This window comes from Paramormyrops kingsleyae, chromosome 4, assembly GCF_048594095.1.
Source record: "Paramormyrops kingsleyae isolate MSU_618 chromosome 4, PKINGS_0.4, whole genome shotgun sequence".
Classification (NCBI taxonomy): domain Eukaryota; kingdom Metazoa; phylum Chordata; class Actinopteri; order Osteoglossiformes; family Mormyridae; genus Paramormyrops; species Paramormyrops kingsleyae.
Genome location: NC_132800.1, coordinates 11,207,115 through 11,225,598, shown reverse-complemented (window position 1 = coordinate 11,225,598; position 18,484 = coordinate 11,207,115). Strand labels below are relative to the sequence as shown.

Sequence of the window (18,484 nt, the reverse complement as noted above, 5' to 3'; positions counted from 1 at the left end):
TGGGAATTGCATGTAACGCCCGAGTTCCTGGGTATTGTTACAGTATCCGGACCTAAAGACTCATTGAGGTTTCACTCAAAACACAATATTGTGCAGTTTGGGAATTTGCGTGGGTGTTTTTGTGCTCATCATCATAGGTCCTGAGGGCCCATACATGCTGATGCTGAGCACTGATATTCTTAAGTATTATTATTAATAATTGATGCGCTTGGACTCGATCTTTGATCCAATGTTTTTCAGTTTTTAATCTTTCCAAGCACTTCGGGTACCGGGGTGACGCCCAGCACCGTATCAGTTTGCTTCCTTATTTGTATGTTGTTTTGATAAAAGCGTCTGATAAATAAGTAAAATGTAAATAAGTAAGTATATAAATGTAAATATACATTAGTAAATATGAAAAAAAAATACTGGTAGTTTTCTGTCTGGTAGGTCTCTCTAACCTTACACCCCTGGGAGAAAAGCCTAGTGTCACATGGGACTAAATGTAAACCACTACTCACTGCTCCAATGTACATCCACTACTTATCGTTAGGGTGATGCCTGTGGTTTATGGCATTGGCCAGAGTTATTTGGATTTGCTGGAAACTTGGCTGCAGACACAAACACAATAACCGGTAGCAGGACTTGTGGTCTTTCAGGCTCTTGGCCCCAGATGTTTAATTACTTTGACTTTATACTGTATCTGCATGCGAATTTTTTGTAATTGACCAATACGCTTCTTACTCATGACAATATTGTCGACGTTTTAAGAATTTCAATGATTAAGAATTGGATAAAATTTACTGATCTCAGGAGGTAATTCTTTTGAAAGCAGCAGATACAAACATACACGTAGTGCATCCGTTGTAAATAACAAATGGAAACTTGCTTCCTTCTGCACCTACCCCCCCCCCCCCCCCCCCCTTATGTCACCAGAGGCATAAATATCCCTGTTTGCATGTGTGACACTGTCTGTAAGTATATCACAGATGTGAGAGAAATGCTTGTGCATATAGGCTGTAAACCCTTATGCTCATGCATTTTAGTCTCTGTAAGTGTTACGTTCCGGCTGCTGTCAGACGCAGCATAAACGGACTCAGACCCAGGATGGCTCGATTGTCAGGGGTAATTTATTAACAAAGAGCACAAACAGGAGAGAACATAACAGAAAAGGACAATGAAACACCGATGCAGAGCCGAAGCCGGCGTGGTGGCTGCCACAGGATCCATTCCTCCCCCCTTAGCCGGGAACCCACCTTATAGACCCCCCCCCCAGGGGAACAGGTGCACCACATCTAAATTAGACAGGGGGGAGAGAAACAAACAAGCGGCCAGCAGAGGCAGCAGCACAGAATGTGGAGCTCGTCACTAGAGGACGGACAGGGACGTCAGAGTAAGAATCCACCTTTCCTTTGTGTTCAGTGATATATCTGTATTGCTGCAATGCTGCTGTGAGTGTATTGTGGGACACATTGTGGCTGACAGTGTCATTCCTAAATTGTGTGGAGTAAAAAAGAAACTTAAAAAAAAACCTAAATATATATATATATATATATATATATATATATATTAGTATTCCTAATGAAACAGAATTCATGCTTTTTCTGGTAATTGGTAATCACCTACATGCCATCATTGATGATCAGGTGTTTTTTTGAAACATCACAAAATTTTTGTTGTAGTACTACTTTATTAAGATTTTATGTCATTTATCTATATTTAGTTAACATGTGATTAATTTGATTATATTATTTGTCTTTACTCAGTTACCTGAGGACCGCTGTAGGTTTTGAGTTAATAAAATGTCTGCCGTCTGCCGCCCCCTGCTGGCCAAAGCATCGCCGCTGCGATATCAGGCTGCTGCGACCAGAGACGCGGATTACGTGTGTTACTCAGTTACGCTTTGGGCAGCACTGAACCGGGACATTAATAGGACAGAATAGGAAGCTTTTATTGTCAGTGTACAGGTAGCAAATACTGTATATAGACAGAAATATATTAAATGTATATATACAGGGGAGGGGAAAAGTCCCCCCACTCATCAGGATTACATTTCATTACATTTTATTTTATTCAGAATCAGAATTGACTTAATTGGTACAACTGCATGTACTATGAATTTGTTTTGGCAGTTTTTGTGCATTCACAGACAACACAGAACAGAAGTCAGAGAAAAACAGTCATTTTGCATGAGTTTGGCAACTGAACAAACATTCATTTATTTTTGTCTGACACGTCACACTTCAGACAGAGTAAAAAGGGTTATACTGGTTAAAAAGCAGATTTTACCTTTTTGCCATGGAGAAGCGGCGACATGTGACACTCTGATAAGATAAAAATGATTCCTCCAGCACACAGTGAGCTATCCCAGCATGCACAGGGACATGGAGGAGTTATAATAAACCCTAAACCCTGGACAGAGGGGTTCAGTGAATGAGGAGGTGAAGCTGTACAGGAGGGTCAGTCCATCAGAGGAGACTCTGTAGAAGGACAGAGTACCAGCCGCCCAGTCCAGATACACTCCTACTCTGCGGGAGCCTGAGGGCTTTATGGGTATGTCAGTCTGTTTATTATTGTGCCGGACAGAGTAACTGTCAGGAGAGCAGAACAGACTCCATGACTTGTCATTGAATCCAAGCAGACAGTCAGTACTCCCTCCTTTCCTCCCGATTCCTTTATAAGTTACTCCTATCCAGGCTCCTTTTCCACTCCACTCAGCCTCCCAGTAACAGCGACCAGTCAGACTCTCTCTGCACAGAACTTGGGGCCAGCTGTCAAATCTCTCTGGATGATCAAGATATGGCTGCTTTGCCCCCTCTGTCACCTTCCTGTTCCCCTCTGACAGAGACAGGCGGCTGTTTGCTGTGTTGGGGTCCAGCGTCAGCTGGCAGGAGTCTGTAGGCAAGAGGAAGAGCGATTAATCCCATCACGAAGCCCAGCATCTCCATCATTATCAGTGTCACACCTCACACACTCACTAACACAGAACTCGCTCCAATACACACATTTTATTCCCAATATACTCATGTAGCCGCCCGAGTCTGCGGCGCTCCGGCTGCCCCCTGCGCTGTGAGACACGCCGCGCTGAGAGACACGCCGCGCTGAGAGACTCGCTGTGGACCGAACTGCACTTTAGCCTGCGTTATGTTATTCTGTATGATACATAAAATATAAAAACGAAGCAGGAATTCAAGTATGTGAAATACCTCAGGAAATGTCGGATGCCCGCGCGACGCCGGCAGGAATACGCGCCAAAATGATGCGCGTTAAACTAATAGGCTTAATTACAGGTAAATAAAATTACAAACAGCAATCATCAAACATGTTAACCATAAAATTATACGACAAAGATTACCACTAAAAGTGAGCTTGTATATACGTCACAATATGAACTTCTTTCAAACCACATTGGACACACACCTCTCTCCAGCAGCGAGCCGACGTGATGCTCCCAACGCGGACGCGGACGCATCTAGGCTGGTTCTCCGCAAAGCGCAACACTCGCGTATCTACACTGCGCATGCGTACACGGAAACGTTAATAGTTCGGTCAAGCTGTGTACTTTGCACATGCGCACGTGTCCTATTTAAGTATTATTATTGGTAAATTATTATTTTGATATTCCCTGCACACGTACCACAGCAATGAGGGCTGTGTATATTTCCCTACGTTTTACAAATTCAAAGCGCCAGTTCACAGGCCTGCCAACTTTGATCAACTGGCTGGCGTGAGATTTTCACGCATTTATATGCATGTGACAGTTTTATTACCTTGTAAATCGCCTGTAGGGTTTGCAAACTACCATGCTTCGTCTGTGCCTCTACATGAGGATAACGCGACGCATGCGCAAGATGCAGTACCACCTGAAATTGGGGTGGCAGTATGGTCACGTTTTGTCGCGGGACATTGTCTTTACATACGGTACTGATTTTTTAAGAATGAGTGGCCAGACGAACTGTCTTTTCAGAGGCAAGAAAGAAAATATTCCAAACACTATTGTGTCCTTCTGTGTACAGCGGCTTCAAAATTTAATGGCAGTATAAGTTTATAAGAAAGCAGTGTCATGTATACAAAGTACAATGGAACTTGAACTAGAAATAACTTGAAATTCTTACTTGCCTGCTTTCATAATTAGCGTTATTTTTCAATACAGTTCCATCCATCCATCCATCCATCCATGCATCCATTTTGTGCCACTTATCTAATCTAGTATATATAACATATAATCTATAATGTAGTATATATTATATATAATCTCTTAGGGTATATATAATATATAATCTCTGGGTCTGCCCCAGGGCCTCCTCCCAGTTGGACATGCCCTGAAACACTTCCCCAGGGAGCCGTCCAGAAGGCATCCTAGATAGATGTCCGAACCATCAGCTGACTCCTTTCAATGCGGAGGAGCAGCGGCTCTACTTTGAGCCCCAATGTCTGAGCTCCTCACCCTCTCTCTAAGGCTGAGCCCAGACACTCTGCTGAGGAAACTCATTTCTGCTGCTTGTATCACAATCTCATTTTCGCGGTCATTACCCAGAGCTCATGGCCATAGGTGAGGGTAGGAACGTAGATCAACTGGTAAATCGAAAGCTTCGCCTTCCAGCTCAGTTCCCTCTTTATCCAAATTGCTGCACCGTGAACAAGACCCCGAGATCAAAGTCAAAGTCAAAGTGAACATTATTGTCATCTCCTCCATATATAAGTATACAGAGAGACAAAATGATGACGCTCAGGGACTCTCAGTGTAACATAAACTTAGTGCAATATAAAAAAACAAGACAAGACAATGTGCAAAGGACATACAGGATAGTGCAATTTAGGAAGAAGAATGCATTGTGCAATATACAGTAATGTGTAATATTGTTAGAACTATATTAAATATATGATGTATTTATCTAATCAATTAGACCTGAATTCACCATCATGTACATTGTAACAGCCTGAGTTCACAGTGTGAAACAGTGCATGATAATAGTAGTAATAGCAGTAAGACGTCTAAAATTTCTAACAGCCGAAAGTAGGAATAGAAGCAGAATAATGGAGCAGACAGAGAATAATGGGGATTCTTCTTATCGCCCCCATGTCAGGGTGACAAAGTGTTAAGTGCAGTGCAGCGCTTAAGGGTCGGTCTGTGGCCTTTAGTTGTGGCTTAAGGGGGGGTTGAGGCAGTGATGAGGCAGAGTGAGGGATCCTGGGGGGCAGCATGGTGTTGAGGAGCCTGACAGCCTGGGGGCAAAAACTGCCACGCAGCCTGGCAGACCCGGCTCTGATGCTGCAGTATCTTCTCTCAGATGGCTGGAGTGTGAAATGACCATGTGAGGGATGTGATGGGTCCTGCACAATGCTGCAGGCCTTGTGGACACTGCGTTTGCGAGAAGTGGCTTGTAGGGAAGGGAGAGGCATCCCATAATGTTCTCTGCAGTCTTCACTACTCTCTGCTGGCACTTGTGGTCAGATTTGTTGCAGCTGCCATAACAGATGGTGATGCAGTTAGTCAGAACACTCCCGATGGTGCCTCTATAGAACATGGTGAGGATGGGAGGGGGAAGGCTTGCTTCTTTCAGCTGCCACAGGAAGTATAATCTTTGCTGGGCTTTCTTGAATAAAAATGTCGGCTCAGCTGATGACCCAGCCTACTGCTGGATGCCTGTTAAGGGCTTCCTTCGTAACGCCATGGTCGCCTTTGCCAGCGGTTTGGCTCGCGATGGTCGATGGTGCATGATGCAGATATTCTTCAATGCCAGGAATTACTACTTTACTCTAAAAAAATAATAAAAGCTTAACAAGTGAACCAAACAGTTTTGACAGACACAAGAAACTTCTACGTACACATGAACTGTATGTACAAGAAGTGGCATCGCTTCAAATTGGACCAGCTTCTGATGATGTTCGGTATGTTTCTGTTTGCAGATCCTGGGTCTGGTCTTCTCCAAGACCATGTTCTCCTCAGGCAGCTCCTTTCTCTTCCCTGCTGCCCTTCTCTCCTTAGATGCACAGAAGGCATTTGACCGGATGAATTGGACTTTCTTATGGAGGCTCCTCGATCAAATGGGCATCGGCCCGTATTTTACCAACTTGGTCCAGACCCTCTACTCCTCTCCCTCCTCAGTCCTCCTGACTAATGCCAACTCCTCTCCTCCTCTTTGACTTTCTCGAGGTGCCAGGCAGGGCTGTCCCTTATCATATAATATACTCTTTAATCTGTCATTAGAGCCCCGAGCTGCAGGCCTCTGTCATTCTGATCTTATTTCTCCTATCCTGTTCCTCAAAAAGTCTCCTTATATGCTGATGATCTGCTACTTTATCTTAGCAATGCCCCCACTGATCTTCCTCATGTCACGCTCGGGCGATGTGGGCGAGCAGGGAATTAGGCGAGCAAGCCAGGACGTCAGGGAAACGGGGGTTTAATGAACAAAAGACGGGCAAAGCACAGCACATGACAATACAATGACAAGTCTGGGGAAGACTGACTCAGACGAGGACTAAATACACAAGACAAGCTAGACTTAATAGGACACAGGCGAGCACAATCAGGGTTGAACACGAGGTAATGAGGGGGGCGTGGCACACATCGGGATCGTACGGAGCAGGGTGTGACACCTCACATCCTTAATTTGTTTTAAACATATGAATCCCTCTCTGGCTATAAGATTAACAGGTCAAAGTCTTCTCTCCTTCCACTGAATCCTGCCTGTCGCTCTTCTTCATTTCCTTCTTCTATTCCTCAGGCGGACTCCTTCAGATACCTGGGGTTAGACATCTACCCCTCTGTCCCGGAGCTTACAGCTGCTGGTTTCCACCATGTTCTGGAGGGTATTAAAATCTCGATCTCCTCATGGTCTCTTTCCCTTTCATTCCAGGTGAGACTGGCCATTATTAAAATGAACGTCCTCCAGGGGACTAATTTTGTTAGTTCCTTACTTCCGCTTCCTCCTCCACCTAGATACTGGGCTTCTGTTAAGTCTGTAGTTTCTGTATTTCTTTGAGATGGTAAGAGACCTTCTGTTAAACATTCCACTCTATTCCGTGACCGGTTAGATGGGGGTGTCGCCCTCCCAAATTTTGAACTGTATCACCATGCTTTCACCCTAAGGGAGTTGGATCAATCCACCCCTGTCTGGCTTCTCATCCAAGCAGGATGTCATTCCCCACTGTCTAACCTCTCTCCCTTTCTTGCCCATTAAATTAAAATCTATCTTGTCCTCTGTTGGTCCAGTTATTTCCCATGGCCTTCGTACATGGAGGAGGGTTGAGCGATTGCTGAGCCCCTTCCCGAAGTGACACCCCCGCACTCCGCTGTTCCACAACCCTGTCCTGAACATTGGAGGCCCCATCTCCAGCTCACCATGGTCATCGTCTGGCATTTCTACTCTGGGTGATATTTTTAACAGCTTGGGTCTCAAAACGTTTCAGTCTCTTGTGTCCATGTTTAACCTTCATTCCTCTTTGCATTCTTTTTTACCTCCAGCTGAGGTCTGTGCTTAGGGCTTGTAGTCACTCTTTCTCCTCTCCTCTTCCTCCTCATCCGCTCTGCACATTTGCTTCGACTCTCTCCCCCAGTTCTAAGCCTGTGTCCAGTCTCTATTCCCTTCTCAGCAAACCTCTTACAAACCTCTCTCTGTCACTGCCATCTGGCAGATGGAAAAAACTGTTCTAAAAATACAAATCATCAGCAAACACAATTTAAATTTGTCCATAGATTGTACCCCACTCCCAGGAAACACCATCTCATGGGTTTAGAGCCTGATCCATTATGTCACCTCTGTCCCCTTCCAGTCCCTGGCATGTTTCTCCATATGTTCTGGGACTGTCCTCCTGTTGCTGCTCTTTGCGATTACGTAGCTAGATCTCTCACATCGTTTTATTCCTGTTCTATTCCTCTCTCCCCTGCAGTCCTTCTTCCTCTGAACTTCTCCTCTCTCTCCCTATCTCTCTCCCAGCACAGGCTCCTGATATCCGCCTCCTTGGCAGCTAAGTTGTTATTAACCTCTCACTGTAAATCTCCTGACCGCCTTTCCCTCTGTCTGGACGTCTACCTTCTTTAACTTGCTGCTGCTCACACTGTCTGCGGCCTGAATTAATAATCCCTCTAGCTCTACTCTTCAGAGCTTCAACATGGGCAGCTAGTCAAGGGCTGGCTGGGGGTCACTGCGTGAGTCTGCATTATTTATTTACTCACTTATTTATTTATTTACCTATCTACTCATCTATTTTAATTAAATAATCTCACTCTGTTACGTCTTTATTTTCACTGTTTCTACTTGTATCGCTGTTTTGTCCTCAGCTTTCAGCTGCACTCTCTCTGGGGCTGGGTGTGCCGGCGACTTGATGGATGATATATATGTGTGTGTGTGTCTGTGTTTTTTTCTTTTCGCTTACATGCTGTCTCAGGGTATGGGGGAGGGGGGGGGGGTTTGTTGTGTTTTGTTCTATGTTAAAATTGTTACATAAAAATTTTATCACAAAAAATGCCCAATTGAGCGGGAAAACCATGGACCTGGCAACCCTTCATATGTAATGGTTTATAGATACACCTGTAAAGTGTGAGATGTCTGAATGCGGTTATACTCTGATAACGGCACTCACAGAACGCCTCTCATCCAATCAGGTTTCTTGGTCGGAACTAACTGTTATGTAATGCATTATGAATGTTATTACTAAAAATATGGCCTTCAGTGAAGTGTTACCAAAACCTTTTATTACATTTAAACAGATGACACACAACTCTACATTACAGTGTCCCCATGTGACTATAGTGTCACATGGGAAGGGGGGGGGGGTGTGTGTGTGTAGATATCTGTTTTCTTTCTCCCTCTTTTCCCAGATCTGTCAAGAACAGGACTGCTGCTCCTGGCTGTTAAGCCCTATCCATCTGAAATACAGGGCAACCCATCATTGGTGCTCAGTATTCCAGTGGAAGATCTAACCAATCCCGACTGGTCTCTTCCTGATGGGAGGGGCCTAGCATTCAAAAGCTGGCTGTGTCTATGTGTCTAGGAGGGGAGATATGGATGTGCTGTTAGTGTCATTTGGTGAATTTGTTGTCTTTGATACTCTCCTCCTGTCTTCTGCAATCCCCCCCCCCCCCCTTGTGAAATTTAACAGGTAAGAAGTGTGTGCACATACATTAACACGTAGGTCCTCTCTCTGTATAAACACACTGGGTTAGAGGTCGAGTGCCACCTTCTGTATTTACGTTCGGGTGAGTAAGCCTAGTGTAGTCTGGGTTTTTATTTTCTATCTTTGGTTTTAGTTATCTTAACAGGGTAGGGAAGAGGTGTTATGTTTTGTTAATTTCTTTCCTTTGATGCGTCCATGTTCTTTTCCCTGGGTCTGGCCCATCCTCCTGTGTTCCCAGCACCCAAATCCCTGTATTGGTTCAGTCAGAAAGACTGAAAGCTATTGCTCACCATGAATCCATGACACTGAAACCTACAAATCAAGCTAGAAATCTTGGTGTAGTTCTGGACTCAGACCTAAATTTCAACAGTCACATAAAGACAATTACAAAATCAGCCTCCCACCACCTTAAAATCATAGCAAGAATGAAAGGATTTCAAGATACAGAAAAGCTTGTTCATGTGTTTATTTTCTGAAGGCTAGACTCTTGTAATCGTGTCTTCGCAGGTCTTGGTAATAAATCCGTCAGACAGCTGCAGCTCATCCAGAATGCTGCTCCCAGAGTCCTCACTAACACCAAGGAAGTAGAGCATATTACACAGGTCCTTACATCACTGCACTGGGTTCCTATGCATCACAGGATTGATTTTCAAATATATTTACTTGTCTACAAGGCACTAAATGGCACTAATTTCCGTAACGTTATGAAGCATCCAGACCCATGAGGGCATCTGTGAAACGTTTACTCAGTGTCCCAGAATGAAGACCAAGCAGGATGAAGCAGCTGTTAGTCTCTATGCTCCCTGTCTGTGGTACAAGCTTCCTGAAGACCTGAGGTCTGCAAACACTGTCAGCTCATTATAATCAGGGCTTACAACGTTACTGTTTGCTACAGCTTTTCAATTTTCAGTTAAATTAAGCAGTAATTGAGTTTAGTAGCCTACAATGTAACTTCTTTTTAGTTAACTATTTTTTTGTTTTTTGGGCTTTTATGCTTTTTACATGTATCTTTTAAATCAACAATGAATGCTTTTGCAAGTCCCACCTCAAAGTTCCAAGGTACCAAAAAAGAAAGGGTACTTTGGGTACTGGAACTTTTGGTACTGGTACTCAACCAGAAGTCAATGGAAAAGGGAAAGTACCAAAAGTACCGTACCTGGTGCAGTGGAAAAACACCCTGAATAAACTTGTTTTGCTTTGCAAGTGGATTCAAAAGCTACTGACAAAAAGCAGCTCATGTAAATGTGAAAGGTCAGGAGACAGCGGGAGAGAGAAAGAGAAGCTCCCCTAGCAGAAGAAAACGAAAGACAATAAAACACACTCCACCTCATACAGGGAGAGAGAAGCGTGTGTGTGAACAGACTCACATTGTAAGAATTCTGCTCTGGTCCTGGATACTAATACCGGAAGGATGGTGTCTTTGGTAACTAGTAGGTGACAGAGAGAAACAGGGATGTGAGTAAAAGGAATTTACTTGTGGGAGATGGACTCCACTCACTGTGGAGACAACAGTAGGGTATTATAATTATAAGAGACAATAACAGGCATTTTAACAAACTGCAAATCATGGTAAGTTACACTTGATACAGATATTTGGATTCTGTAATGTAGAAGAAACATGAATTGTGATCTGGGTTTTGTATCCTGTAGAATTTAGAGCTCATTAGTTTTCATAAAGATTTAATCTTATTGGAAACAGAAACTGACTTGGTGACACAAACGTGAGGCTGACTGTACTGCATACTCTCTCTGCATGGTCTATATTAACATGAACAGACTGAAAAATGTTTTTATTTATCAACCTGCATGATGGATCTCCGGCATTTTCTTTTTGCAAACATTCTCCAGTTGATCCTTCAGCTCAGAAACCACCTTCCTCATGTTCTCTAAAGAGCAGCGTGGACTGATGGAGATTCTGGGTCCAAATCCAGCTTCAGGGGTGACAGGAAGACCCTGGCAACTCTACAGACACACAGTCTGATTAAACAGCTTCATCAAAACAAATGTGTATAGAAATCTAATTAACAAGACCATTAACATCTGACAAATGACAGACTAGCTGAAATACAAATGAGAACATGCATCCATTTGATTACTCTGGTTTTCTTATTGTCAAAGTAGCTGTTCTGTTACCTGGAGGAAATGGATGTGATCCTCTGTGTGTGAAAGCTGCTCCAGCTCAGAGTGTCTCCTCTTCAGTTCATCAATATCCTGTTTTAGCCTCTTCATGTCTCCTTCAGCCTGACTCACTGCAGCCTTCTCCTGATCTCTGATCAGCTGTGTCACCTCAGAGCATCTTCTCTCAATGGAGCGGATCATCTCAGTGAAGATCCTCTCACTGTCCTCCACTGCTGACTGTGCTGATCTCTGTTGGTGACACAGGGAGCAGAGGACAGTAAATTACAATTGGCCCCTTTTGAGACTCCAGAGAGCCTCATTGTACGATAGTGATGTGAGCCGATAGGAGGTATAAAAACAGCACAGGGCTGGGGTTTGGAGCGTCACCATGCTGGATGCCTCAGGTACTGAAACCCAGCCAGCACTGATTGGAGATGATCCCTCATTAAGCTCATACACTGTCAGCTGCAGGGATTTGGCAGAGACTGGTGGCCGTGTGGGGCAGGTTGGTTGCCACCAATAGGTCTCAGTTTAATAGGTGACTTTCTTGGTGTTTATTTGCATTATGCTGGGTTGAGAAAAGTTGCATTTTTCTCAAATGGGCATTTTATGGTATTTTTCTAAATAAATAAGCTACTACTGCTGCAATGCCTGGTTAAACTCTGTTATCTAGCAACTTTGTCCCATTAAATTTCTGACCTAGAATAACCCTCAGCAGCATTATTTTGATTAATCCCCACAATTCTATAAATCTGCAATGTGTTGAATCTGAGAGAAGATTCAACATGATCACAAGCCAGCTGTTATCTTCTCTTCAGGTTCATACTCACTGTGATTGAGGCCACAGCCTCTCTCAGCTCCTGCAGCTCCTTCTCTCTCATCTGGATTCTCTGCTGAAATTCCTTCTGTGTTTCACAAATTTGTTTCTACAGACAGCAAACAAGATGACAAAATAAGTTTGTTTCATTAGCTGAGATCATATTCATTAATCATCCTGTCCAGGGTGGACCCCAGCCTTGGGCCCTGTGCTGCCTGGGAAAGGATCCAGGTCCCCATGACCCTGACTGGGATTACTGGTTAGGAGATGGATGGATGGATGGATGGATGGATATTCATAAATTATTTATTGACTGTAGGTATGATAAGATGGACATAGACCCTTTGGTTCTGTTTCCACCTGGTATTAACATGCGTCCTGGGTGATCCAATCACAAGTGCACAGCACTAATTGCAGGTGTGAACACACCCAGGACACATTGAGGATGCACTGAGATCCGCTCACTCAACCCACATTGGGAGGTGGTCTGGGCTGCATATGGCCACATTCTTACAGCAATGTGAAGGCGAATGTGTCCTGGGCTGCATTGCAGGACCGGCTACTCAACTGACGCCCTATTTGATTTATGTCAGATCGCATGTCAGTTGATAATGGGCCACTGTGTAGTAAACTGCATTGTGAACAACAATAATGCATCTTTTCTCCTGTGACACTAAAAACTCTGAATCTGCTGGGAAGTTGGTTTAATATTGGACTGTTGTGACCCATTCATACAGAAACCGTATCATAGTGTGCATCACTGATGTTACATGCAAATTCAGAAAAGAAAATGTGTAAAATGTGATTTATTAAAGATGTTTCAGAATTTGCACAGATCATATATTTAATGTGCATGTTGGGGCGCGGCCTGGTGCAGGCAGGGAAACAAGGTGACGATCCACTTAAAAGCTCCAAGACAAAGGGATTTAAGGAAACTGAACAAAACTGGAAAGACATAAAATAAAGGAACAACAAGGGGTCAGAACTCACCAGGGAAAAAGTAGGTAAGAAAACGACACGCAGACTAACAGAGGGAATGGGGCAGCTAGTGATGTTAAGCTTGACACCGAAGCTCTGAGATATGTGCCAAAAAAAACCGATTCACTACATTCTGAAGCACAGCTTCGAGGTTTCCTCCGTTCCTCCCTAAACATGTGACCATGGTCATCTGAAGCTTGGTTCTGCACTCAGCCATGTGGCTGCTTTGGAAACTGAAAATGAGGCGAAAACCTCAATGCCGGTTTCAAACATGCTGTAGAGCAAATATATCAGCGCACACACTGCAGCATAAGTTTTAATCACAATAATAATTTAATATTAATTTATTATTAAAAATTTAATAATAAAAATAATAACAATAATAATAATCATCATTAGTCATTATTGTGTTTAAGGTTCAGTTTAATTGTATGAATACATAATATCAGATTTGGGTGAGGGTATTACCGAATAATCTGTATAATATTCCCAGTATAGAGACCAAGAAGCAAATGATTGATGAGGCTTTGGTCAATATGATTGTGAAAGATTCACAACCCTTCACCATAGTGGACGATGCTGGATTTAGGGAGTTTGTGGGAATCCTGGATCCAACCTACATTCTCCTATCCAGACAAACATGAAAGGGTCTGGTGGAAGAAATATTTAAGACAAAGAGAAAGCAAAGGAAGAGGTGAAAAAAGCCAAAGCAGTAAGTCTAACATCTGACACGTGGACATCCATACATATGGAAGCTTATTTAGCAGTCAAATGCCATTTTATAAAGGATAAGACTGAGCTGTCTGCCGTATTATTGGGAGCAGGAAAATTCCCAGAGTCTCATTCTGCAGAAAACATGGCTGCAGTCAAGGCAGCCTTGATGGAGGAGTGGGGAATACAAAATAAAGTCCGATGCTTGACACTGACGCTGCACAAAATATGATTACCTGTGTCAGACACACAACCTGCATTGTTCATACACTGAATTTGGTTGTGAAGCCATTGATCAGACACAAGGACCCTGGCGATATCAGATCCAAGGAAGGACAGATCGTGACCTACTTCAGAACAGTACAACTGCTAGAGAAAGGCTTTGTCAAATCCAACAGCAGATGGGCAGACCCACTCTCAGAATGATTCAAGAAGTGGAAACCAGCTGGAATAGCACCTATTCGATGCTGCAATGATCACATGATCAAGAAGAGCCAGCTGGTGCTGCATTGGTCACTCTGAGGACAGAGCTCACAACCATGACCTCAGAGGAATATCATGTAATTTATGAGTGTCTGGGTGTTTTATGACATTTCAATGAGGCAACTGTTGCACTTTCTGAAGAGAAGAGAGTATCAGCATCCAAGGTAATTCCTCTCATCCGCAAGCTTAGACATGCTGTGAATCTGAAACTGTCCCAGACACAGAATGTCAAGGCCCAGCAGTTCTGCAAGAACCTCTTTAAGTTGCTCACTGAGAGGCTGTCAGTCTTTGAGACCATGAGCATAATGACACTGGGCACACTGCTGGATCCAGGATATAAAACTGCAGGTTTCTGTAGCCAATCAGGCACCAGAACCAGAGCCTGCAGGAACCTCATCTGGTACTGCAATGCATACCGGTACTGTTGCAACCTTTCACGTTTTAATGAAAATGTTCAATTAAACTGAACTGGGATTACAGTTATTATTGCACAGTACAAAATGCACAGTGTATTTAATGATTCATGTTTTGTCATTTTAGTTCCAGGTCTGTAGGATCTTCTGGACAGTGATGTGATGGGGGAGAACAAACGGGTCAAGGGTTCTACAGCAGATGCTACTGTGGAGGTTCAGCAGTACCTCAGTGACCCAAATATACTGCATTCTGAAGACCCTTTGCAGTTCTGGGATATGCAGAAGGCTGTGTAAACACACATGTGAACTTGCGATACAGTTTCTCTGCACTCCAGCATCCTCCATTGCGTGTCAGTGGATATTCTCTAAAGCAGAAGTTGTGAATAAACAAAAAACATAACCAACTTAGTCCCCACACTGTTCAACAAATACTGTTCCTCAACAAACATCTGTAGTCCAATACCCCCTCGAGTTACCCAAGCACCCCTTCCCAGGTAATTCAGAGGTAGCCCAATCCATAAGAAACTGCACAGCCCAATTTAACCAGTACGTTCAGGTTCATAAAGCACTACAGACTACTTGAATGTTTGCCTATTTGTATTTATTTTGATGCACTACACTCAGTCAAAATGAACTGCTATTTACTTATTTGACCACCTAGTGTCACTAATGTTCACCATTTAGAAAATCTTAGAGTACTGAACCATTTTTCGAAACAATTGCTTCAGAAAGCTTTGTTTTGCCATCACTATGGGCAACTAAGGGAAGATAATCAGGAAAAGCAACCAGGTAGAAAAACAGGCTGTGACTAAAGACAATGACCTAACATTCCACCAGCAACACACAAACGAGGAATCAGCAAGAAACATGACAAGCACTTAAATACAACAGACAACCGAACTAACGAAGAGGCAGATGTGACACATAAGACAATTAACCAATAACAACAGCGCAGGGAAAACAGGAAACAGGTGCAGTAACTTATACTAATGAACACAAGACTAGGAAAACTCCAACAAAACACTAATCACACACTAGGAATTCAACACTTGGAAAATATATAAACCAGTGGAATATAATAAAACAAGGCACAAGCTTCACAAGGAGAACACAGAACTAAGAATCACTAGGAAGAGAAGAAAACCAATAATGAAATGGAAGAGGTGAGCTTGGTTTCTGACCAGCCTCAAACCCATGACCTGCTGGTCCCAGCCTCGGTGCCCCACACTCAACCCACTGAGTCAAATACAGCCATGTGGGGAAAAGGAAGAACACACTAGGGTCAAAGACAATGAGACGACAAAGCGGATGGAGAGCGATGGCTGCCGGCCACACGGGGAAGAGACACAAGGACAGCGATGGCTGCCGGCCACACGGGGAAGAGACACAAGGACAGCGATGGCTGCCGGCCACACGGGGAAGAGACACAAGGACAGCGATGGCTGCCGGCCACACGGGGAAGAGACACAAGGACAGCGATGGCTGCCGGCCACACGGGGAAGAGACACAAGGACAGCGCACTGTGACGAAGCTTCATTATTTATGTCAAAGCTGCTCCACGGTTTATTAATATTAGTGAAATGTGCCAGTAAAAATTACATGAATGTAAAATTAAAGCATGTAGGTAAGAATGTGTGTTCAGTAGCCTAGAAAATGGACGTGTGAATTGAAACATATAATAACAGTGTAATTGTTTATATAGTTTTATATTGGGCTGTCAGGGGGCTTGAATTCCTGGTCAGAAATTCAGTCCCACTCCAGCCCTGACTACTTTGCTCCTTTTACTTTACACTCGGGCTGTTTCATGTTTACTGCACCATTCTCAGTAAAGTCTACACACTGCAGTGTGTGAAATTAAAATCCAGGACTGTGGCTGTTTCTGAGATGATGGAGTCGCGACTCTTATGCTGAGCTCCATTTACCTCAGAGGCCGGAACTCTGAGCTGGGAATGACGTTACAGACGAGTTAAACACGTTCCAGTGCAGCAAGTCGGACAGCCATTTAGCAAAACCAGGGACCGGTTTCAAAAAGCAAAATTTCTTCTTAGCCAGATAACTTGTTGGATTTAATGTGCCCCAGATTAAATGGCCTTTTTCTTCATTCACTTATATTTAGGCCAGACTACCTTAAATCTGACAAGCTGTCTGACTGAGCAAGACATCCTGCTTTCTGAAACAGGCCCCAGTTCTAGCCCAGTTAATTGTTAGCCACTGTATGTGTGATCACACCATATTTAAACCCTCTTTGCTCACACATCTCAGCCATTCAGATGCTCAGCCAAACAGTAAGTGAACCTCTTGACCCTGTTTGCTTGCTGTATATATTCAGCTGCAGCCACATGATTCGATGTTTGAAGGAGTTTCAGTAGCAATTAAATCAGAACTTTTTAAACGTGCACTTTCAGTTAATTTTTCTTTCATGTTACCAAATCAGATGTTCTGAGTGATTTGTGGCAACATTTGTTAAGACAAAATCCATTTATTTAAAATTAACTTTATATTTATATAAGAAAACTTCTGGTCTGACCTTTATCTCCGTCGTTCTTGCAGCAGCTGAGACTGTATCATGGCCTCTGTGTTCATCCATCACACACAGCAGACAGATACACTGCTGGTCGGTACGGCAGTAAACCTCCAGCGGTCTGTCATGGTGGGAACAGACCTTGTCCTGCAGACGTCCAGTGGTATCAGTCAGCTTGTGCTTCTTAAAAGCTGGAGACTCATAGTGAGGCTGGAGGTGAGTTTCACAGTAAGAGGCCAGACACACCAGGCAGGACTTGACAGCTTTGTGTTTTCTCCCAGTACAGAAATCACACTCCACATCTCCAGGTCCAGCATAATGGTCAGCAGGAGTAGCTGCTTGTAGTCCAGTCTGCTTCAGTTTCTCCACCACCTCAGCCAATATGGTGTTTCTGCCCAGAACAGGTCTGGGTATGAAGGTCTGTCTGCACTGGGGGCAGCTGTAAACTCCAAGATAATCCTCCTGATCCCAGCAGCTCTTAATGCAGCTCATACAGTAACTGTGTCCACAGGCTGTAGTCACTGGATCCTTCAGTTGATCCAGACAGACTGGGCAGCTGAACTGGTTCGGATCCAGTGCGGAACTGGCTTCTGCCATTTTACCATGAACACTGATATGATTCAGTTTCGTTTTCTCTCACTTCCTGCTTCTCAGGCTGCAGTAGGTGTGGTTTTGGACTGAGGCCAGACTGAGAAGAGCAGACTGAGCAAACACTGGAGTTGGAATTTATAACTAAAATAGTACATTATGCAAACTATACACACAACAGACATTTATTTAGCTTTTATGAGAATATCTGTTACTGACATAGTTTTTCCAGAAACAAGCTATAATCCTACTTCTTTTATTTTGTATAGTAGATAGAAATTTTGTAGAAATGTATAAGAGAGCAGTTCTGCTGAGAATGAATTTCTGTGTCTGTTTAGAAACATGTTTGGAATCATGTGGTTTCAGGTGAAACATGCAGGTATGTGCAGTTATAGACAGAATGTCAGGTTTAGACAGAACAAGCTTTGATAAATACTGTCAATCCACATATTTGTTTTTTACATTGTTCTATATATAATATTCATGAAAATAAAGGGTATACATGTCATATATCTTCATTTTCTTTCTGGCTGTGTGCTGGGGGTGTGTTTGTGTTAGGTAGAAAGGTATAAGAGAGCAGTTCTACTGAGAATGAATTTCTGTGTCTGTTTAGAAACATGTTTGGGATCATGTGGTTTCAGGTGAAACATGCAGGTATGTGCAGTTATAGACAGACTGTGTCAGGTTTAGACAGAACAAGCTTTGCCAAGTACTGTCAATCCACATATTTGTTTTTTACATTATTCTACATACAGT

At 43.4% G+C, this 18,484-nt stretch overlaps 1 protein-coding gene across 1 annotated transcript; it reads right to left on the bottom strand.

The window, feature by feature from the left end:
• Positions 1–11,211: 11,211 nt before the first annotated feature.
• Positions 11,212–17,778, bottom strand: LOC140588983 (E3 ubiquitin/ISG15 ligase TRIM25-like). Its single transcript, XM_072711641.1, has 3 exons — positions 17,147–17,778; positions 12,048–12,143; positions 11,212–11,466 (listed from the first exon to the last, which is right to left on the bottom strand). The coding sequence occupies exons 1-3, from the start codon at positions 17,735–17,737 to the stop codon at positions 11,212–11,214; spliced, it is 942 nt and encodes a 313-aa protein (XP_072567742.1). The 5' UTR covers positions 17,738–17,778.
• Between the last annotated feature and the right edge of the window lie 706 nt (positions 17,779–18,484).

Coding starts and splice junctions, on each gene's coding strand:
- LOC140588983 (XM_072711641.1), bottom strand. CDS start 17,737: ATGGCAGAAGCCAGTTCCGCACTGGATCCGAACCAGTTCAGCTGCCCA. Junction 12,144..17,146: donor CAAGAACGACGGAGATAAAG/GTCAGACCAGAA, acceptor TGCTGTCTGTAG/AAACAAATTTGTGAAACACA. Junction 11,467..12,047: donor AGGCTGTGGCCTCAATCACA/GTGAGTATGAAC, acceptor TGTCACCAACAG/AGATCAGCACAGTCAGCAGT.